General features: G+C 42.0%; 3 protein-coding genes across 3 annotated transcripts; all 3 read left to right on the forward strand.

Annotated features, from left to right (window-relative positions):
• Positions 1-1,709: 1,709 nt before the first annotated feature.
• Positions 1,710-8,397, forward strand: LOC100994150 (olfactory receptor 4D1). The gene is made up of 2 exons (XM_008970592.5): positions 1,710-2,077; positions 6,140-8,397. Exon 2 carries the CDS (start codon positions 7,431-7,433, stop codon positions 8,361-8,363), a length of 933 nt encoding a protein of 310 aa, XP_008968840.2. The 5' UTR covers positions 1,710-2,077; positions 6,140-7,430; the 3' UTR covers positions 8,364-8,397.
• Positions 8,398-9,103: 706 nt separating this feature from the next.
• Positions 9,104-10,080, forward strand: LOC100996226 (homeobox protein MSX-2-like). The gene is given in 3 exon segments (XM_008970676.5): positions 9,104-9,604; positions 9,606-9,629; positions 9,631-10,080. Coding segments are annotated over 3 exon segments (975 nt in total).
• Positions 10,081-21,941: 11,861 nt separating this feature from the next.
• LOC100995879 (olfactory receptor 4D2) lies at positions 21,942-22,865 on the forward strand. Its single transcript, XM_008970591.3, is given in 1 exon segment — positions 21,942-22,865. A coding segment is annotated over 1 exon segment (924 nt).
• The last annotated feature ends 294 nt before the right edge of the window (positions 22,866-23,159 follow it).

The following is a 23,159-nucleotide window of genomic DNA, read 5'->3' on the forward strand; positions in this document are numbered from 1 at the left end:
GAGACAAAAAGTAGATTAGTGGTTTCCAGAGACTGAGGAGAGAACAGAATGGGCAGTGACTGCTAAAGGATATGAGATTTCCTTTCAGAACGAAGAAAATGTTCTTGAATTAGGTAGTGGTGATGGTTACACAAGTTTGTGAATATACTAAAAACCACTGAATGGTTAAAATCATTTAATAATTGTGAAGCTTATGGTAGTTGAATTATATCTTGAGGATGAACTTAGCCAATTTACATTGAGAGTTCACTTTGGCTGAGAGAAGAGCAGATCAGAGATTGGGATAAGAGATGGTACCTTAATGACTGTACATATGAAAAAGGCTTTGGAGTTTATAGAGGGGGTGACCTGGACTGTGTCCTAGGACATAACTCACTTTTCCAACTACAGTGGTGATAGGAGAGGGTGGAGGCCTTGCACTGCCCATGGTGCTGAGGGATTTGGTTCTTGTAAACCTCCCTGGGAATTCATGTCTCTTTAGGGTTCTTATCCTTCTTCATCTTGGTCCTTTGATCAGTAACTCTGAAATGTTGGCCCCAAGACAGTCTCCCAATAATTATGTGTATCTGATGCAACATCTCACATACTTTTTAATAACTCCCCTTGCTCATTTGCCCTTAGCAGCCTGAGCCAGGCTTTATCTTATGAATTAAGCCTAAGTTTTACTCCCCAAGGAATTTCCCTTTCCTTAAGGCCAATCCCATATGTGTTCCTGGTCTGAGAGAGGCCAGGAGAAGAATGTAGCTGCAGGAGAAGAGTGACCTGGGAGATGGGAGGCTCTAAGTCCTCTTGGCCACTGTGGGCTGGAGGAAGGTGATGGCCTCATTGTCCTTCCCATGGACAAGTCAGCATGACAAAGCCTATCGTGAGACAAGCATGGGGTGGAGGGAAGGCATGGGGGAAGTCATCAGTCATTAATGCAAGGGGAATGGGATTTGGGAAACATTGATTTTATCTAACATTAAGACTTTTGTCTGTATTGGCTTATGTGCTGGGTGGAATTTAGAACAGAGGGTGGGAGGGAGAGCGGAATATAGACATACACTGTTATCTCCCCCACCTCCCACATACATACTACAGCTTCTTCCCACACCTAGGAGAAAACACAAACAGGTCTTGCTCTGACACTTTCCACCCTCTACTGTTCCTTTTTAAGTCTCATCTTCCTCCATCTTCCCCCTTCTCCTGCCTGCTTCTCTCACTCACTCCAGATTTTCTTCCCTTCTCTATTGCTGTCCCTCCATCTTATCCTCTCTTTTCTTAAATCTTGTGTTTAACAATACCTGTTAATGCTCCCTGGATGACAACAGACTAGATTCTCCCCCATTTTGGGAACCCACTTATTCCTTCTCCCCTCGTCTCTCCTAGTCCTGTGTGGGCTGATTTTCTAAGAGCAAAGACAGATGGGAGAGAAGATTGAGTAACAACAGAAGAGGTCTAGAATCCTCCCCTTTCCCCATACAGATCCATGTCCCTCCCTATGTCTATTTTCTTTCTTGTCTAGAATCCCTCTAAATCTATTTTCTATGCATGTAGGGGGAGGAAGCATTTGCAAAGATTCTGATGGGTTTGTGGAAAGAATCGGGCCATGCTAAGATGATGCTTCTAGGATTGTAAATCTGGTGATGCTGGGAATTAGGATTCTTGGATTCTCTTTGAGGTCCTATAAACTGCATTCTATCCAGTGGCTACTCTCTCTTTCTTCCCAGCTCTCACGGCAGTCTGGCCCATCCCAGCACCCTGTCCTCCATTAAGCAATCACACATTCTTTTGGGAACCAACTATGAGAAAGGGTCTGTGTGTACCACGTACTGTGTAATACTTAACATACTGGATTTGCACTGAAATTACAACACATGTGAGGAACAGAGCCATCCTCATGAAAAAATACCAAGGCATAGCAACATTATGGAGGAGCTAATTACTCTTGAACCTTGAAGGAAGGGTAGAATTCAGACAGGTGAACAGAACAGAAAAGCAATTCAGATGCGGCACTGACTGGATGAAGGCACTGAGACCTGAGGGACCGAGGAAGAGATATGTTTGGCTGAAGCTGAATCTTCTTAGAGGAGAGCAGGTAAGAGGAGAATAGTCATTAGGAGTGCAAATTCTGGGTCAATCAGACCTGGCTCAGAATCCCAGCTCTGCTTCTTCTCCATGTGATCTGGGAGAAATTAGTTAACCTATTCAAGCCACAGTTTACTTATCTGTAAAGTGGAGATAACTTATAGTACGTACTATACTTATAAACATGGGAATAATATATGAGAATTAAAAAAGATAATGCCAGCAAAATATTTAGTATAGTGTCTATCACATAGTAAGCATTCAAAGAATGTTTACTACGATGACAATTACTGCTATTACAACAATAAATGCTTACTACCACAGTTATTACCATTACTACAATTACAATAAATGCTTACTACTACTACTATTAAGTGGCAGATGGACCTGGAAAGAAAGGTAGGAGCCTGTTTGTGTGGAAGCCCCTGAAATCCTAACTAAGTACAAATTCCTTCCTGTAGACAATAAAGAGCCATGGAAAATTTTTGAAAACCTTTTGAAATAGAGGGGGAAGATGTTGTTGAAGAAGTTTATGTATGTACTATGTTGCACAGCGTGGATTAAAATGGAGCAAAACCTGGAGGCAAGAACCCACTTGGAGGCCCACAGCAATAAGCCAGATAGGAAAAATAATTTGGCAGTAATTTCAAAGGAAGAACGAATATGCCTTGGTGATAATACATGTGGAGTGCAAGGGAGAAATCTAGCTGGGTGAGGGGATAACAGACAGAAATAGGAGAGCCAGAGAGGTATTTGGGTTTAGAGTAAAGAAGTAGCAAGAATGATTTCATAATAATGACAGGCAGCTCACAGTGCCAGATGGAGCTGAAAGAACCCACGGTTACTGACTGGATTTAGCCATTACAGTGACACTCAAACTGAAGAACTGGTTATGAGGAGGGGAGGAATCCAGTGGTTCTGCAACAGTCCTGGGAATCACGGTCTCCTTCTCTCCTCTCTTTTACAGAAGAGCTTTCCCTTTTCCCACACTGCGTCTCCTCCTCTTTTTCTCTGTCTCCCTTTTCCTCAGTGTTCTGAGGTTTCTCCTTCCACGAACTCTTCCCCTTGCACACCTGGGGTTGTCTTTCGCCCCGACAGTGCTCATGCTAAGAAGTTTTTCAGCTCTTACCTTTTCTTTTTCTTGGTCTCATTATAATACTTCTTTTGCTTTTTTTGATTAAAATTTTATGACAATTTATAAATTACAAGAAATAAAAAAAATTTTGTAAAGAAGAAAAAATATATGTTCCATCAATCCCATCAACCAGAGATAACCACTATTCACACTGGTAACATTTTGATTTTTCATGTCCATTTTTTCCCTTTATATTTATACTATATTTTATCAAAATATTTTGTAATTCTCTCTTTAAAACAACAATACTTTGAGTCTTAAAACCCCTCATGGATAATTTTAGAGATAATCCTGTCTATATTTGTCTGTAAAGGTTGATGGAGATCTTTTTTTTCTTCAACTTTTATTTTAAGTTCAGGGGTACATGTGCAGGATGTGCAGGTTTGTTACACAGGTAAACATGTGCCATGGTGGTTTGCTGCACAGGTCATCCCATCACCTAAGTATTAAGCCCAGCATCCATTAGCTATTCCTCCTGATGCTCTCCCTCCCCTCGCCTCCCCCCTGACAGGCCCCACTGTGTGTTTTTTCCCCTCACGTGTCCGTGTGTTCTCATCGTTCAGCTCCCACTTGTAAGTGAGAACACTCTGTGTTTGGTTTTCTGTTCCTGCGTTAGTTTGCTGAGGATAATGGCTTCCAGCTCCAACCAGGTCCCCGCAAAGGACATGATCAATAGAGCTATCTTTTCACATATATCCATTCAATTCCCTTATAAGAGCATCAGTGCAATCACTGCTGGCCCTCCCATGGTAAAATCAAATCCCATAGAGTTAAACATCCTTTTAGGATATATTTATTCTTAACTAGTATTTCATCACATGGAGGAACCATATTTTATTTAACCAATATCTTATAGTCATGCATTTATGTTGTTTCTAGTTTATCAATATTATAATAATGTGATGAATATCCTTAAACACACATTTTTAAAAATTAGTTTTCATTGTTTCTTTAAAACAAATCCCTAAGACAGAAATTACTGGGTCAGGGAGTATAAATAATTTATGGATTTGGCACATATTTTCAAATTGTCTTCTAGAAAGATTGTACCACCAGTGATTTATCTATTGCTCTAAATTCTCAATAATGCTGAGTATTACAAGTTTTTAAAAGATCAATGTTAACATAATTTTTAAAAATTGTTCCTTATTATATTTTATCTTTAACTTTTTGGATAATTAGTGAATTCTAGATACATTTGAATTATTATTATATTATTACAGGTGCTCGCCACCACGCGAGCACCTGTTATTTTTTGTATTTTCAGTAGAGATGGGGTTTCACCACGTTGGCCAGGCTGCTCTCGAACTCCTGACCTCAGGTGATCTGGCCGCCTCGGCCTCTCAAAGTGCCGGGATTAACGCATGAGCCACTGCACACAGCCATGTTATTTTATTTTAAAATCCCTTCCTTCCATCATGATTTATACATAGTTCATTCAAAGTAAAAATACCCAAATAATACAAAGACATCAGGATCAAAACTAGAGTATCTCTGAGGCTTTTCATCTTATGTTTTATCATGGAAATTTGTATATATTTACAAAGTAGAGAGAATCACCATTTTCAGAATTACCACTATTACCAACAGTTTGCCAGTCTTGCTTCACATACTCCTCCCACCTTTAATAAAGTATTTTAAGGCAAGACCAAGACATCTTTTCTTTACATCCATAAAAACTTCAGTGTTCATCTCTGACTGATAAAAGCATATAAAAATGTATGGGGGTGGTAGGCTGGGTGCAGTGGCTCACACCTGTAATCCCAGCACTTTGGGAGGCAGAAGCAGGTGGATTGCTTGAGCTCAGGAGTTTGAAACCAGCCGGGGCAACATGACAGACCCTGTCTCTACTAAAAATACAAAAAGATAGCCAGGCATGGTGAAGTGTGCTTGTGGTCCCAGCTACTTAGGGGGCTGAGGTGGGAGGATTGCTTGAGACTGGCTCCTGGAGGTTGTAGTGAACTGAGATTGCACCACTGCAGGCCAGCCTTGGGGACACAGCGAGACCCTGTCTGAAAAAAAGAAAAAGTATGGTGGTTGTAATCTTAATAGGGATAAAGATCTTAAGATAAAATAATGAAGTATGCTGTTAACATTTCAGGAATCAGTAATCAGGTGTGAGAGTTGGAGTTGGCGATGAAGGATTAGGGTCAGGGGCTTTCCCAGAGAGGCCAAACCATGCCATTTAAATGGCTGCCCACCCAGTCTAACCTTGACACCATGTGGTGGAGAAAGGACACAAAATCAGAGACCAAAATGTGTTACCCTCTGTTGTGGTTGCTGCGACAATGCTCCAGGAAGGGTGTGTACTACCCTTGCCTGTCTCAGCTTCCTGCCCTGGTGCACTAGGATAAGCCCATTCTAACCCTGTTTTACCACATCATTTCCTGCTGAAGAGCTTGCCGGGGTTCTCAGTTGCCTATGGGGACATTTTTCAAACAGTCCTAGGCTGGGAGTTGGTGAAGCCACAGAACAAACACAGCACATCTTCCTGGAATATCATTTTTGCACAAATATCTGAGGATAAATGTGAATTTTATGTGAAGAATAATATGACAATATTTTGAGTATTGAAATCCCTCATAAGTTTTGAGATAATCCTGTTACATTTGTCCATAGAGGTTTATAGAGATCTTTCCAAATATATTCATTCAATTCCCACGTAACAGCATCAGTGTCATTGCTGCTACCCTACCCATGTGCCAGGTGGGAATCAGGGAAAATAGACCTTTTTATGTTCTATTGTCTGTACAGGATGGGGCCTTGGGACAAATTTTTCTGAACAATTAGAGAAAATACTTGTGGAAAGGTATAATCCAAAAGAATGGGTTTTAACACCAAGAACTCAGTTTATTTTTCAAGCTAATGTCTTCTAAAACTTTCACTTACTAAAGAATCATGTCTCCCTTCATGCTCTAATTTTCTTTTTCTTTTTAGAGATAAGATCAGCTGGAGTGCAGTGGCCATAATAGCTCACTGCAGCCTTGATCTCCTGGGCTCAAGCAATCCTTCCACCTCAGCCTCCTGAATAACTGAGACTACAGGTATGCACTACCATGCCCAGGTAACTTTTAAAATTTTTGTAGAGATGGGATCTCACTATGTTGCCCAGGCTTGTCTCAAACTCCTGGCCTCAAATGATCCTCCCACCTCAGCCTCCCAAATGGCTGGGGATTACAGCTGCATGCCATCACACCTGGGTAATTTTTAAATTTTTTTTATAGAGCTAGGGGTCTAGCTATGTTGCCCAGGCTGGTCTCAAACTCCTGGCCTCAAGTGATCCTCTTGCCTTGGCTTCCCAAAGTAGTGGGATTATAGGCATGAGCCACTGCATCCAGCCAACCCTCTTTTTTTTTTTTTTTTTTAAACAACACTTTGGTCTTGTCAAAGTTTTAAGACCATAATAGTTACATTTTAAAAGCTCTCCCAAAGATTGTCGAGGGATATGTGTATAATAGAAAATTCGCATAAATTTTAGAAGTTAAAACATGAGAGTTCAAGGAGATAGTGCATTTGTCCTGGGCTTCTTTGAATTGCCCCCACAGATGGCCCATGGCAACAAATGCTACTACAGAAGTACTTACGGGGAAACATTTGAGAAACACTAATCATCCCAGCTTCACTACAACCAAGATTATCTGCTTATTTTTCTTCACATTTACCTCTGATTTTGTACATAACAATTTTCTTCTAATGCACACCTCTCTTTCTCCAGCAATAAACATCCTCTCAAATTCTCACCATAAAGAAGCATCTGTTTGTTTATCTAAAATCATTATTCTCAACTGTATATCCTATCAAGATTTGTGCACATAGGTTGATGGTGTTTGTGGTCACAGGTACTTGCTGATATGTTTATTTATTCACTGATTGATTCAACTAGCTTTATGGAACCTATGGTTCACAAGGCACTATGTTGGGCATAGCAGGTATGAAAAAGAATCAGACATGAAACCTGTGGTTGAGGACAGCATGGCCGAAGGGAAAAAAGACCCAGATTCTTGTAATATACTGTAGGGCGTGGTCAGGGAAATAAGTCTCTGGAACCCTTGAAAACATATGGAACTTCCTCCCCGTGGAGGGCTTTCCTAAGCTACATCTCGGATTGACACTCAACAACTCAACTTAATCAACTCAATCCTGACTGTCCAAGGAAAATGATTGAATTTTCATTTTGTTTGTCTGTTTGTTTCAATGGTTTCTCTGTAGGAACGTGGGGGAAGATCCTATGGAACCACAGAACACCACACAGGTATCAATGTTTGTCCTCTTAGGGTTTTCACAGACCCAAGAGCTCCAGAAATTCCTGTTCCTTCTGTTCCTGTTAGTCTATGTCACCACCATTGTGGGAAACCTCCTTATCATGGTCACAGTGACTTTTGACTGCCGGCTCCACACACCCATGTATTTTCTGCTCCGAAATCTAGCTCTCATAGACCTCTGCTATTCCACAGTCACCTCTCCAAAGATGCTGGTGGACTTCCTCCATGAGACCAAGACAATCTCCTACCAGGGCTGCATGGCCCAGATCTTCTTCTTCCACTTTTGGGAGGTGGGATTGTCTTTTTTTCTCTCAGTCATGGCCTATGACCGCTACATAGCCATCTCCCAGCCCCTCCGCTATGTCACCATCATGAACACTCAATTGTGTGTGGGCCTGGTAGTAGCCGCCTGGGTGGGGGGCTTTGTCCACTCCATTGTCCAACTGGCTCTGATACTTCCACTGCCCTTCTGTGGCCCCAATATCCTAGATAACTTCTACTGTGATGTTCCCCAAGTACTGAGACTTGCCTGCACTGATACCTCCCTCCTGGAGTTCCTCATGATCTCCAACAGTGGGCTGCTAGTTATCATCTGGTTCCTCCTCCTTCTGATCTCTTATACTGTCATCCTGGTGATGCTGAGGTCCCACTCAGGAAAGGCAAGGAGGAAGGCAGCTTCCACCTGCACCACCCACATCATCGTGGTGTCCATGATCTTCATTCCCTGTATCTATATCTACACCTGGCCCTTCACCCCATTCCTCATGGACAAGGCTGTGTCCATCAGCTACACAGTCATGACCCCCATGCTCAACCCCATGATCTACACCCTGAGAAACCAGGACATGAAAGCAGCCATGAGGAGATTAGGCAAGTGCCTAGTAATTTGCAGGGAGTAAACTTTAAGTAAGTTGACTTTAAATGACAAATTTATCTGGATTTTTATTTTCCCACATGAAAAATGGAGGAAAGTCTTTATAAAGCATAACAAATCAGATTACACTTATATTTCTTGAGGACCTAGTGCTGTGTCAAGTACTGTGTTAAGCACTTCCACGCTTTTTTTCTTTTTTCTTTTTTTAGATGGAGTCTTGCTCTGTCACCCAGGCTGGAGTGCAGTGGTGCAGTCTAGGCTCACTGCAACCTCCACCTCCCGGGTTCAATGATTCTCCTGCCTCAGCCTCCCGCGCAGCTGGGATTACAGGCACCCGCCACCACGCCCGGCTAATTTTTGTATTCTTAGTAGAGACGGGGTTTCACCACAATGACCAGGCTGGTCTCGAACTCCTGACCTAGGTGATCCACCCGCCTTGGCCTCCCAAAGTGCTGGGATTACAGGCGTGAGCCACAGCGCCCGGCCTAACACTTCCACAGTTTTATCTCATTACTTTTCATGAAACCGACAGTAGATATATTATTATTGTTGTTAAACAGTTTTACAAATGAGAAAACGCAGAGAGAAGTGACTTGCTCAAAGGTGAACAGTAAGTGAGTGGCAGAGCTTGCCCTGGAACCTGGTTCTTCTTGACTCCAAGTTTAGAGGCAAGAAATAGGAATGGGATTTGAAACTCAAGAGTTTCCTGCGACCACAAGAGAAAACCTAGAGAGGTCTTCGTCTATAGAGAAGTATCTCTGATGAATGGTCAACTGCTTCATCTTAACTCTGGGACAGTTACATTCTTTTCTGCTCCCCACCTCCCTGCCTCATTCCCCACTGTGGAATTTAGAAAGTTATCTCGCCCTCCCGTCTCCCCCACAGAAAAAGTTTGAGTCGCCGCTGCGGGTTGCTAGCGGAGTCGCGCGCCGCGAGCTACGTAGGGCAGGGAAGGCATGGCTTCTGTTTTCGTCCGATGAGGAGGGGCCAGCGGTGGCGGTAGGGCCAGGTCCGGGGCCTGGGGACGCCGAGGCGGCCGCGGAGGAGCGCCGCGTCAAGGTCTCCAGCCTGCCCTACAGTGTGGATGCGCTCGTGTCGGACAAGAAGCCGCCCAAGGAGGCATCCCCAGTGCCGGCCAAAAGCGCCTCGGCCGGGGCCACCCTGCGGCTACTGCTGCTGCCGGGGCACGGCGCTCGGGAAGCGCACAGCCCCGGGCCGCTGATCAAGCCCTTCGAGACCGCCTGGGTCAAGTGGGAAAACTCCCTAAGACGGAGCGGCGTGGATGCAGGAACCCTGCTGATAATTCGCCGCCGCCAAGACACATGAGCCCTACCACCTGCACCCTGAGAAAACACAAGACCAATCCGAAGCCGCGCACAGCCTTTACCACGTCCCAGCTCCTCGCTCTGGAGCGCAAGTTGCTCCAGAAACAGTACCTCTCCATTGCAGAGGGTGCGGACTTCTCCAGCTCTCCGAACCTCATGGAGACTCAGGTCAAAATCTGGTTCCAGAACCGAAGGGCCAAGACGAAAAGACGGCAGGAGTCAGAACTGGAAAAGCTGAAAATGGCTGCAAAACCTATACTACCCTCCAGCTTCAGTCTCCCTTTCCCCATCAGCTCGCCCCTGCAGGCAGCGTCCATATACGCAGCATCCTACCCGTTCCATAGACCTGTGCTTCCCATCCCGCCCGTGGGACTCTATGCCACGCCAGTGGGATATGGCATGTACCACCTGTCCTAAGGAAGACCAGATCAATAGACTCCATGATGGATGTTTGTTTCAAAGGGTTTCCTCTCCCTCTCCAAGAAGGCAGGACCAGCCAATACTCCTGTTCTGCAAACCCTGAGTGCACCACCCTAAGCGGCTAGGCCGGCAGGGCCACACGACATAGCTGAAATTTGTTCTTTAGGCGGAGGCACCAAGCCTTGTTTTCTTGGTGTAATCTTCCAGGTGCCCCCTTCTCCTTTCACAAAGATTGGCTCTGATGGTTTTTATGTATAAATATATATATATAATAAAATATAATACATTTGTATACAGTAGATGTAAAAATTCAAATTATTTTAAAAGGCAAAATTTATAAACATATGTGCTTTTTTCCTATATGTCACCTTCTTAAAGAGACTGTGTAAGTCCATTTGTTGTGTTTTCTTAAAGAGGGAGACAAATTATTTGCAAAACTTGCTAAAGTCAATGATTTTGATGGGATTATTGACTTCTGCTTATGGAAAACAAATATTAGAATTGGACACAATGCACATAGAAAGTATTAGATATGGAGAGGTTTTTCAAAGTGAAGGGGACACATCACATTTCTGCATTTTACTTGCATTAAAAGAAACCTTTTTATATACTACCATATTTGTTCCTATCTCTCCCCACGCCCCCCCCACACACACATTTTTACAGTTTTACCTTTTTGAAGAATTTTTTTTTTTTTGTAAGACCAATAACCGGGATGAGAAGAATCCTGAGAATGCCTGGAGGTGAGGTAGAAAATTAGAAATACTTCCTAGTTCTTCTCAAGGCTGTTGCTTTACTTCATTTCAGATAATTGGAGAGTAAAAAGTTAAAGCCTGTTGGGAGGAGTTGATGGTTTCTGAGAAATACTAGGTACATTCATCCTCACAGATTGCAAAGATTATTTGGGTGGGGGGTACAGTAATTTTCTGCTTAAAAAATGAGTACCTTGTAACCATTACCTGTATACTAAATATTCTTGAACAATTGGTAGATCCAGAAAGAAAAAAAAATTATGCTTTCTCTGTGTGTGTACCTGCTGTATATGCTAAACTTATTAGAAAATTTTATATACTTTTTAACATGTCGAGGGCAGAAGATAAAGCCATGTTTTGACTTGGTGAAAATGGAGTTGCCAAACAGCCCATTAAGCTCCCTGGTATTTCACCTTCCTCTCCATCTCTCCCATTCCTCCAGTATGCCTTTACCCCTTTGAAAGGGTGCCTTGTACAATTGTATATATTTTATTGAAGAGTTATTATATCTTATTCTGAATTAAATTAAACATTTGTTTTATTGCAAAAAAAAGAAGAGAAAATTATCTCACTTTTAGCATTGTCTAAATAGTTCCCCAAAAGGCATTTACCCTTTGTTTTTGTTCCATCTTTACTAAATACTCTTTGGATAATCTTCACGTTGTGCTACTTAGCTGAAATGGCTTAAATATGGCCCCTTCAAAACTCAGGTATTGAAATTTAATGTTCAATGTGATGGTGTTAAGAGGCGAAGCCTTTAAGAGGTGATTAGGCCATGAGGATTCCTCCCTTATTAATGGGATTAAGGCCTTTATAAAAGAGACTTCATGCAGCATTAGGCTCGCTAGCCCTTTGGTCTTCTGCCATATGAGGACACAGTATTCCTCCCCTCTGGAGGATGCAGCAACAAGGTGCCATCTTGGAAGCAGAGAACAGCCCTCACCAGACAACCAAACCTGTTGGAACCTTAATCTTGGACTGTCCAGCCTCCAGAACTGCAAAAGAATAAATTTCTGTTCTTTACAAATCATGCAGTCTGTGGTGTTTCACTATAACCATACAAACAGACTAAGACATTACTCAACACAATCTTTCCCTCATTTGTATAGTATGGCTGAGAGGAGGCTGGCATAACATAATTGAGGAACCAAGGCCAGAGAGGCCAGGGCCATGCCTACCAGTGTTCCAAATCTAGGGTAGTGAATTCATTTCCAAGGCTACTACTTCATGTGTGTTTCTGCTTTTCTCTTTAACTGGAATGAGAGCTTCTTGAGGGCAGGCGCCATGCATTATTCATTTTTAAATCCTCCCAGCACCTGAACAGTACCTGACAGAGAGAGGAAGCATTTTTACTTTTATCCTTTTTTAACATTTTTCCAGCTTCCTATAGTTTCCCTCTGTCAATTTCTGTATATTTATTTCTTCCATCTTCCTTGGGGTATGCATCATTTTGTAAAAGTCTCAGGCAATGTACAATATGGACCCAAAGTTAAGAAGATGATGCAGAAGCTTTTTGTTCCCCCTTCTCTCCCAGCAACCATCCCATCCAAGAAATGAAAGTCAGACACCAGGCACAGTGGCTCACGCCTGTAATCCCAGCACTTTGGGAGGCCGAGGTGGGCGGATCATTTGAGGTCAGGAGTTTGGGACCAGCCTGACCAACATGGTGAAACCCCATCTCTACTAAAAACACAAAACATTAGCCAGGCGTGGTGGTGGATGCCTGTAATCCCAGCTACTCGGGAGGCTGAGGCAGGAGAATCGCTTGAACCCAGGAAGCGGAGGTTGCAGTGAGCCGAGATCGTGCCACTGCACTCCAGCCTGGGCAACAAGAGTGAAACTCCGCCTCAAAAAAAAAAAAAGAAGATGAAGAAAGAAAAAAAAAAGAAATGGAAGTCAGAGGCTCTTCCTGGTTTCTCTTGAAGCCATCATGGCAACTCTGAACTTATCCTTTCTCCACTTCTTCCTCCTTGTTTCCGTTTCACACATTTCTCCATATTTACACTCAACCTTTGGAAATGAGGAAGGGTAAAATGGACTCTCTGTCTTATTTGATCTCTGTGGCCCCTTAGAACAGCATTTTCCTCTTTCACATTAAAATCCTGTAAAAATCAAACGATGCTTTTCACATCCTCCAATTTGTCTCTTCTCCACGTGCAACATCTGCCTTCCTATAGTTGTTCCTCTTGTGACAGGTTTGCTGATTCCACCACCCCGGGCATCTCTTCTGTATTTACTCTTATATGGCAACATCCCTCTTAAGGTGTGATGCTCACCATGTGACACTGCTGCACTGGGCTGTAATTTCTTTGAGAAAAAATGATTTTCTCCTCTGAAATATATGTCCATAACAATGCTTTTAGCTGCAAGTAGCAGAATAATCAAGTGACAGTGGCTTAAATAAAGAAGAAAGTATTATCTCATTTAAATAGAAGACTAAAGGATAAGCAATTCCAGAGTTGGTTAATTCAGTAATTTAAACATTTTAGGGCTCTGGGTTGGCTGCTCTGCAATTCCTTGTCTTTCCTCTCATGGTAGCCATATGGCTGTCAAAGCTCCAGGCATCACACCTTTATTTCAAATGATTCAGCAAGAAGCATAAGAAAATGCATCTGTGTGCTTTTTTTTTTTTCTTTTTACCAGGGGAGAAAAGAACCACACCAGCAGAATTATCGTATGACCCAGTTGACCAGAACTGCATCATATGGTCACCCCAGTCTGCAAAAAAGAATGGAAGGGTGAATGTCTGGTTTCTTCAGCCAGGAAAAAGAGTACTGGGAATGGCAACCAACAGTGTCTGCCATGTATGTGTAAGCCCCGGGCAGCAAGAAGACAGACAATTGGATTGAGTGAAAAATCTTGTTGATAAGAAAACTCTATCATGGGCAGTGATTATAAAATCAAACGCCTAGAGAAGCTGACAATAAGTTAAGTGGGCCCAGTGAACACTAAGGGGAACTGGAGGTGCTCATCCAGATAAAAGAGGAAATCCTACTTCAAGTCTTCTCTTCGACCCTAATGCAGAATTCCAGTACTTAAGTCCGTACAAAAAAATCGGAAGGATTTTACTTAGAGATACAAAACAGCCCCAAATAAATAGTCCCAGGCTATTTTCTCCAGTTAACAAAACAGCTGACATGATAATCCTAAGAGAGGCCTTCGAGTTCTCAAGCCCTACTCATGCACATAGTGCTTCCAATCAGCATCTTAGTGGTTTGATTTTAAATACCAGTGGTTAGCTGGAGACCACTAGGCAGATGAAGAAAATTTCCAATATAGAAGGCAGACACAAAAACAAAACAAAATGGAAAATAAGAGAAGTCCAAGTAAACAGAAGCAATTCAAGTAATAGAAGAAAACTTTCTAAGTTTTTATAAATTTAACTTTATATTTTGAGGTAACTGCAGATTTACTTGAAGTTGTAAGAAATAATAGAGATCTCATGTACACTTTACCCAGATTCTTTCAATGGTAACTGCCGTATGCTAAATGTTTATGTCTCCCCAAAATTCATGTGTTGAAACCTAATCCCCAGTGGAATGGTATTTGGAGGTGGGGCCTTTGGTAGACGATTAGGTCATGAGGCAGGGGCCTTATGAATGGGATTAGTGCCCTTATAAAAGAGTCCCTGGAGAGCTGCCTTGCTCCTTTGCCATGTGAGGACAGTGAGAAGACAGCTGTCCATAAACTAGAAAGTGGACCTTGATGAGACACCGAATCTGCCAGCATCTTGTCTTGGACTTCCAAGTCTTCAAAACTGAGAAATAAATTTCTGTTGTGTATAAGCCACCCAGTCTATGGTGTGCTGTTATAGCAGTGCAAACAGGCTAAGGCAGAAATAGCTTGCAAAACTATAGTATGATATCACAAGGATATTAACATTGATACAGTCGAGACATAGAACAGGAAACTTTTTAAAATCCTACCATTAATATCCACAAAAGATAAGTCACTGTATTCATAAAACAAGATTAGGATGCTATTTTAGAAGGGTACAATAAGAGGATGAGAAACAAATTCTTGGAAATTAAAGATATGTTTTGGTATACTGTATTTTTCTAAGATGACCACATCAATATCTTCCATTTCACATGCTCTTCATTACAATATGAATTTCACAAAGTGGGGTCTTTGTTTCCTACCCTTGAATCTGGAAGGGCTTGTGATCTTGGTGGAAGTGTCACCATGTAACCTCTGAGGATAGGTCATAGAAAGCAATACAGACTCCAATTAGTTCTCTGTGGAATGCCCACTCTTGGAAGGAAGCTACTATGCTAGGAAAAAACCCAGGTAGCCACATAGAGAGGCCATTTGCATTTCTATTAATATCTTGATTGACTGGCGTTTGTCCCCAGGTAGGTTTTTCAAGAAAGATTTATGAGAACTATATTTTCTGAATTAAATATTTGAAACAATTTATCTGTTGTTTTTATATATAAATGACAATTTCACTGAATAAGCATCTTTGGATAATACTTTTCATTTTTCTTAGGTCTTTGTAGATGTTCTTCCGTTTTCTAGGGCTACTGAGAAGTTTGAAGCCAGCCTTCTTCTTATAGATGGATTCATCTTTTTCCATGGCAGCTTTTAGGATTCTTTCTTTATCTTTGGAATTCTGTAACTTTATTCAGTTCTGTTGTAGCATCTGTTGACATTTATCACATTTCCTGGCACACAATCTGCCTTTTCAATCTATTGATTCCATTTATTTCATTTTCAGGAACATTTTCTTGAATTACATCTTTGGATATTTTTTGCTCCAATTATTTATATGTCTTCTTCAAGGACATCCAAGTATTAATTAAACTGATATTCTTTGTCTATATTTCATGTACAAACATACACACACACTTCTTACTCATCCTTTTAAACTTTTGCTCTTTTCCATTTCATTGTGTTTAGTTCTCTTAAGCCTGCCTTTCAGATATCTTACTGTATTTTAAGCAGTGACTATTCTCATTTTCACTGTTTCCATTTTTTTGTGATGATTTTATTTTCATCCTATTCTTTTTTCCTGATCTCTGCCAGTTACGTTTTCCATCTCTGTTTTCATATTATCATTCAATTCTTAAGATTTAATTATTCTGCTCTGAGCTCTTAATAGATAGAAGTTTGATTCATTTTTTTCTGAGTTATCTACATTCTTGAAAAACTTTTCAATAAAAATTTTCTTGTCTATTCTGTTCTGTGCTCTTCACCTGCCTTCTTTCCTCCTTTTTGACCTATTTTTTATAGACTCTGCAAGTTGCTTTTTAATTATTACACATTCTTAAAGAAGCAATTTGTTTAACTAGTTATGTGTTAAAATAAAAAGTGGTGGTGATGGTAGTGAAGACAGGCCAGGGAGTGCTCTGGGTTAATTGTCCTGGGCTCACAGTGCAGCACTGAACACTGAATGATAGAGGCATTTGTGTGTTTGTGTGTGTGTGTGTGTGTGTGCACGCGCGTGCGTGTAAATTTAGTCTATCTCTTCAGCTGGTAAAGATCAGCAGCTGCAGGGATGCCCATAGCCCACAGTTTCTCTATCTTACTGGATAGTGCAGTTATAAATGTGGCATAAGCCCAGCCTCTCAATCCCTTTTTGGTGTTTAATATCACTTAAGGAAGCTCTTGCAGCCAGCCTGTGTGCCCGGATCTGGTCCATCCACACAAAGGTGGTTGTTTTATCTTCATTATATACCACCTACTTAGGAGCCAACTCTGCCAGCATTGTCCAGGAGTTGTTGTGGGCAGAAGCCTCTCTCTCTTCACAGTACTTGATAGTCCTTCATGGTTCATTTTGGGTTTTGTTGTCATCTGAGTTGTAAACATGTCTTAATTTTATTGAAAGTGGAATTTCTGTTGCCAGTGAGGAAGAGAAAAATAAAAACCTTTGTTTTCTTATAACCAGAAGTCATTTATTCATTTAATTTTTTAAAAGTTGTCTTGGGCCACTTTTTAGTTTATAAAAATCTTACTTTTATATGATTCAGAATATCAGTTCTAAAGGTAATATACAGCACAGAAAAGCTGCTTATAATCTACAACACTGACACAAAGGGAAGGAATATAAGTAAAATTTCTTCCAGATTTATCTTACACATGGTTAATCCACAACACCAGGTGCTTAATTGAATTTGTTGAATATGCCCCCATTAAAATGAATATGGCTATATTTATGAGAATTTATGCCTTTAAGACATCTCTTACTGAGGCTATGTTCTCTGAGAGAGAGAGAGAGGAGAGAGAGAGAGAGAGAGATAAAGGTATTTATTGCAAGGACTTGGCTTACATGATTGTGAAGCTGGCTAGGCAAGTATGTAATCTGCAGGGCAGGCCATCAGCTGAAGTTGCTGTCTACATGCAGAATTTTCCTCCTTCAGGGAAACCTCAGTTCTTCTCTTTAGTTCTTTCAACTGATTGAATCAGGCACACCCAGATGATCTAGGATAACCTCCTTTACTTAAAGTCAACTGATTATAGACATCAATTTTATCTACAAAATACCTTCACAGCAACACCTAGATTAGAGTTTGATTGAATAACTGGAAACTATAGCCTAGTCAAGTTGACACATAACACAGACCATCACAAAGGGAGAATGATTAATTATCAATGATGCTGGGCTTCCCGCATAAGAATTTACATGATATTTCCTCTACACGTGTCCTGTATCCATTTAACGGCTTGACATTATAATAGTAGCTAAGTCTGACAAACGTTTATTTTCTTAGAAATGTGATACATATGGAAATAATTTTCTCAGCTCAATTTTCCATGACTGAGTCTTTAGCATAATTACTCCATCCAGGCCATTCATACACTGGCAAACATTATATTGGCTAGTGGTTGCAGTAAAGATGAGCTTTGATGGACATTTTACGACCTACCTGTACTTTGACAGGGGAAATATATAAACTGGAACCTACCAGGTCTCTATTACTGAAAGCTAAATCGGAATCATAAAGAATTAATCCAGGTAATTCAAAATCACCCATCTGAGAGTCAATAACATTAACAAGGCCTGTGCCCATCCCCACCATCAATCTAGACTACTTTCCTGAGTGGCTCAATTTTAAAGTAGACTAAAGCTTCAAATAATGGGAAGAATTTGTGTTTTTTTTTTTTAATTGACATCTCTTGTATGTGAAAGAACTTCACTTCGTGTTCTTATCCCCAGAGGCAGAGTCTTTATTTTGCCAAGTATAAACATTTGCAATGAAAGAACTCAGACCAACCTGAGAACCTCATGTGGATCAGAGAGCTGTGAGAAATCACACAGATTTTAGAGCACATGAAGCTTACAGTGTTGGTTAATTCCAATTTTTAATCAGTTCCTCATAATTAGAAAATATATGGGCTTCTTGTGCCAATCCTTGTATTAAAGGGAGTAATAATTGACATGTAAATAATGCTAGCACTTTGTAGATGGTGTGACTATAATTGATATGGGTAGTGAATCAACTGTGGGGGTATTGGTTGACAAGATGAAGAACAAGATTTATGGGGTAATTAAGTTTTCATTTTAGTATACAGACATTTTCCCATCCATGACGTTGCCTATGTAAAGATCAATTCAGTTTAAAAGGAGAAGAAATCAAACCAGTTACCTTGACAACACCATGAAAGAGAACTGTCCATTGTGCTGATGAGCAAGTCGTTGGTTCTCAATGTCTGGTCCCTGGAACAGGTGCATCAGCATTATCTGAGAACTTGCTACAAATGCAAATTCTTGGTCTTACCATTGATGTACTGAATGAGAAATTCTGGGCTGGGAACACAAGTCTGCCTTTTAACAAGGCCTTCAGGTAATTCTCTCAAGGGTAGGTGTCACTGGTCTAAGAAAGAAATTCTCCTAAAACTCTCAGAGTCTCCTTTTTTTTGAAGACCCTCTTGTCCTTTTGGATCTTGGCCTGAATATTACCCATTCCTCAAATGTCTAAAATTTTCAATGTGCTTGGTACTTTGGGCCCCCCAAGGAAGACCTCTCAAAGAGTGTGTGCTTTTGAGACATTTAGAAACTTTTTAACAACTCCCATTGCTCCCTTGGCCCCAGTGATAATCAGCCCAGCTCAGCTTCCTGAGCCCTGTCCAATAGTTTCATCCCAAAGGATATTCCCCCTTCCTCTGGGGTCTCACCCCTGGTATTATTCATGAAGTAAGGGCAGGAGCTAAGAAACTGTGAGGCTGAAGCAAAGGATCTTCAAGAAGATGTACGCTGAAGCCCCATTCTGGGCTAAAGGCAGGTGAGAGATCAGTGTTTCCTCAGCTGCACAGAGATCAGCTGTAAGAAAGATCTTGCAACACCTGCTAGAGGGTGGGAGTAATAAACAAGTGACATAGACCTGACGATAGTCAGTCTAAAGGATGAGCAGAGACTCAAGAAAAACTGCAAGGGGAACGTGATGTTGAAAACGGATGCCTCCGATTACATAGGAAAACAACAAAGCACAGAATTTGCCCTATGAGACTTAGAGGGAGGATGCTCACAGCAAAGGACATCAAGGGTGAGGAAAATCACAAGATTCTCGACATTGTCACATAAAACAAAGTCACATTTACCTGCTAATATATTAAGTTGGCAAACATTTCTGAGCAAGTGCTAAATCAGAGATGCTGTCATAGACTCTGGGCTTACTAAGCTATTGAATTTACAATCTAGTTAAGAGAAGCAATAGAAAAAATGATAAATGCTATAATGGAGGTATTTATCAAATGCTATTGGAACACAGAGAAATGAGGAATTAATTCTGCATGAGAGAAATGGGGGGAGGAGTCAAAGGGAAAGTGATATTTCTCTTACTGCCTCCAGGTTGAGAAGGTAGCAAAAGGCATTTCAGGAAACAGGATTTATTACCAAAGATATGAAAATAATGAAATATACTGCCTACATGGAAGCTATGAGTTCTTTGAACAGCAATCAGTTCCCAGGTGACAGTGATACTGATTAGAAAGGTATAGGGAGGCTATTTTTTATAGTCTTGTATGAAATGCTGAGAGAGAGTTGCATGCACATATGTAGGTATGTTTTTCCACCCTGAGTTTATCCACAAAGCATTTTAGGTGGCTTCTGAGAGTTTGAGTTTTAAGCTGTGAGCAAATCAAATATTATAACAATGAGGAATATGATCACATCTGAGTCAGAGGGGTCTCATGGACAGCTGTGTAGAAGGTGTCCTGGAGTGACTCCAGGAGCGGTGGCTCATGCCTGTAATCCCAGCACTTTGGGAGGCGGAAGCGGGCGGATCACGAGGTCAGGAGATCGAGACCATCCTGGCTAACACAGTGAAACCGTGTTACAAAAAAAATTAGCCGGGCGAGGTGGTGGGCGCCTGTAGTTCCAGCTACGCGGGAGGCTGAGGTAAAAGAATGGCGTGAACCCGGGAGGCGGAGCTTGCAGTGAGTGAGCCGAGATCGCGCCGCCACTCCAGCCTGGGCGACAGCGAGACTCCGTCTCAAAAAAAAAAAAAAAAAAAAAAAAAAAAAGAAGGTGTCCTGGAGTGGAAGTAAACTGAAGGAGCAGAATAAGATTAGAATGACCTATAATATTGTAGATAATAGATTGCAATAGGCCAGGTAAGAGAGGGTAGGAGAGATTGAGACAGGGCAGGGGGAGGGGGGAGACCACTGACCCCCTCCCCTGTCACCCTCCATCTTCTTCTTCTTCTTCTTCTTCTTTTTTTTTTTTGATTTTTTGAGACAGAGTCTCGCTCTGTCACCCAGGCTGGAGTGCAGTGGCATGACCTCCACTCACTGCAGCCTCCAACCAGCTTCAAGTGATTCTCCTGCCTCAGCCTCCCAAGTAGCTGGGATTACAGGTGTGTGCCACCACGCCCGGCTAATTTTTTTGTATTTTTAGTACAGATCCGGAGTTTCACCATGTTGGCCAGGCTGGTCTCAAACTTCTGACTTCAAGTGATCCCCCCGCCTCCGCCTCCCACATTTCTGGGACTACAGGCGTGAGCCACCTCTCCCGGCTCCTCCATCTTCTTCTGTCCCTTTAGTCCCGTTTTCTCCACCTCCCCAGCACTTTTCCACTTCCCTTACCTTCACTTGCTCTATTCCTTCATCTGCCTTTATTCCTTTGTCTATTTCTATTCGTTTTCTTTCAACAACTTCCTTTGTCTCCCACCCTTGGATTCAGTAACATCTTGTAAAATTCCTGTTTCATTCAGAAGCTCTCTGAGTCCCCTTCATACAATATTCATCATCTATTTCTCAATCCAATGACTCTCCCTCCTTTTTCTCCCTCTTGTCTCAGCACCACCACATACGCCTCACTCATAAGGGGCCGCCCACAGTGGAGGGCAGGGGAACTACTGGATGTCTCAGGCATCCAGCTGCATCCAGTGTCTTCCTTGTGCTGAACTTGTGCACCTGATAGCTATTCACCCATGCAGCAGTCAACACCAAGAGCTTTTTAAGTTGACTGTCATTAAGAATGGGTACTGCAGGGCACAAACAAATTGTGAGATCCAGATATAGCCTTTGGACTTAATAGTTGAATTGTGGAGGGAAAATATAGACAAGGAAAATCCATTAACACGATGATGTATTAAATGTCATGTGAAAAATAATTGGCAAAGAATCTTATTACAGAGTGGAAGAGAGGATATCTTTAGATTAAGAGAATTCACACAGGTGAGTAATTGCCATTGATTATTCCATACACTGTTTTAGGAACTTTATATCTATCGTTCTACTTAAGTCCTCAGAAAATTCTACAAAGCAGGTATTTTTATTTCTACCTTACAAATTCCCGTGAAAACTGAGGCCCAGAAAGATTAAGTAAGTTACTCATGGTCAAATCACAATGAAATGAAAGACCTGAAATTTGACTTCAGATGTATCTGACTCCAAGTGTCTTCCCACCACTATATGAATCTTTGAAAGGCAGGTTGTATATACTTCTGGATGGCGTTAAGATTTCAGGAATGTATATTCCAGCACCCACTTGTAAATGATCCAGAGACAAGACAGCACCTAGTATAATGGTCTACACATAAGGATGCTCATCATATGGGCCTAAAACCTTGGTTCTGAGCCCCTGAGCCCTGAAAGGGAAAGTAGTGACTTCATGTATGTGTGTCTGTGGTTCATTTTCTTTAGGTGCATGGAGAAAACACCATGGAAACAGGGAACCTCACGTGGCTATCAGACTTTGTCTTCCTGGGGCTCTCGCAGACTCGGGAGCTCCAGCGTTTCCTGTTTCTAATGTTCCTATTTGTCTACATCACCACTGTTATGGGAAACATCCTTATCATCATCACAGTGACCTCTGATTCCCAGCTCCACACACCCATGTACTTTCTGCTCCGAAACCTGGCTGTCCTAGACCTCTGTTTCTCTTCAGTCACTGCGCCCAAAATGCTAGTGGACCTCCTCTCTGAGAAGAAAACCATCTCTTACCAGGGCTGCATGGGCCAGATCTTCTTCTTCCACTTTTTGGGAGGTGCCATGGTCTTCCTCCTCTCAGTGATGGCCTTTGACCGCCTCATTGCCATCTCCCGGCCCCTCCGCTATGTCACCGTCATGAACACTTAGCTCTGGGTGGGGCTGGTCGTGGCCACCTGGGTGGGAGGCTTTGTCCACTCTATTGTCCAGCTGGCTCTGATGCTCCCACTGCCCTTCTGTGGCCCCAACGTTTTGGATAACTTCTACTGTGATGTTCCTCAAGTACTGAGACTTGCCTGCACTGACACCTCACTGCTGGAGTTCCTCATGATCTCCAACAGTGGGCTGCTGGATGTCATCTGGTTCTTCCTCCTCCTGATCTCCTATTTATTCATCCTGGTGATGCTGAGGTCACATCCAGGGGAGGCAAGAAGGAAGGCAGCTTCCACCTGCACCACCCACATCATCGTGGTTTCCATGATCTTCGTTCCAAGCATTTACCTCTATGCCCGGCCCTTCACTCCATTCCCTATGGACAAGCTTGTGTCCATCGGCCACACAGTCATGACCCCCATGCTCAACCCCATGATCTATACCCTGAGGAACCAGGACATGCAGGCAGCAGTGAGAAGATTAGGGAGACACCGGCTGGTTTGAGAGTGACAATGGTAGGTTTCTTCTCTTTGGCTTTGTTTTCCCTTTGTGAAGTGGAGAGGGAGCTACTACCTTTGCTCTCTTCATAGTGTGTTGAGGTTCATCATAGCAGGGAATGAATTTTGAAACTAAGCAACTTCGTGTTTTAGGAAAAAAGAAAGTATCCTCTTTGGTGGTTAAGGTTTGTGATAAAGAGTTTTAACACACCCGCAACAATGAGAATTGCTCACATGGCCCCTGAAAACCACACCTTCCTTTTCCCCTTCTTGGTGGACAGTTTCCTGTTGACAGCATTTC

This window comes from Pan paniscus, chromosome 19 (genome assembly GCF_029289425.2).
Source record: "Pan paniscus chromosome 19, NHGRI_mPanPan1-v2.0_pri, whole genome shotgun sequence".
In the NCBI taxonomy this organism is placed as follows: domain Eukaryota; kingdom Metazoa; phylum Chordata; class Mammalia; order Primates; family Hominidae; genus Pan; species Pan paniscus.

Coding starts and splice junctions, on each gene's coding strand:
- LOC100994150 (XM_008970592.5), top strand. CDS start 7,431: ATGGAACCACAGAACACCACACAGGTATCAATGTTTGTCCTCTTAGGG.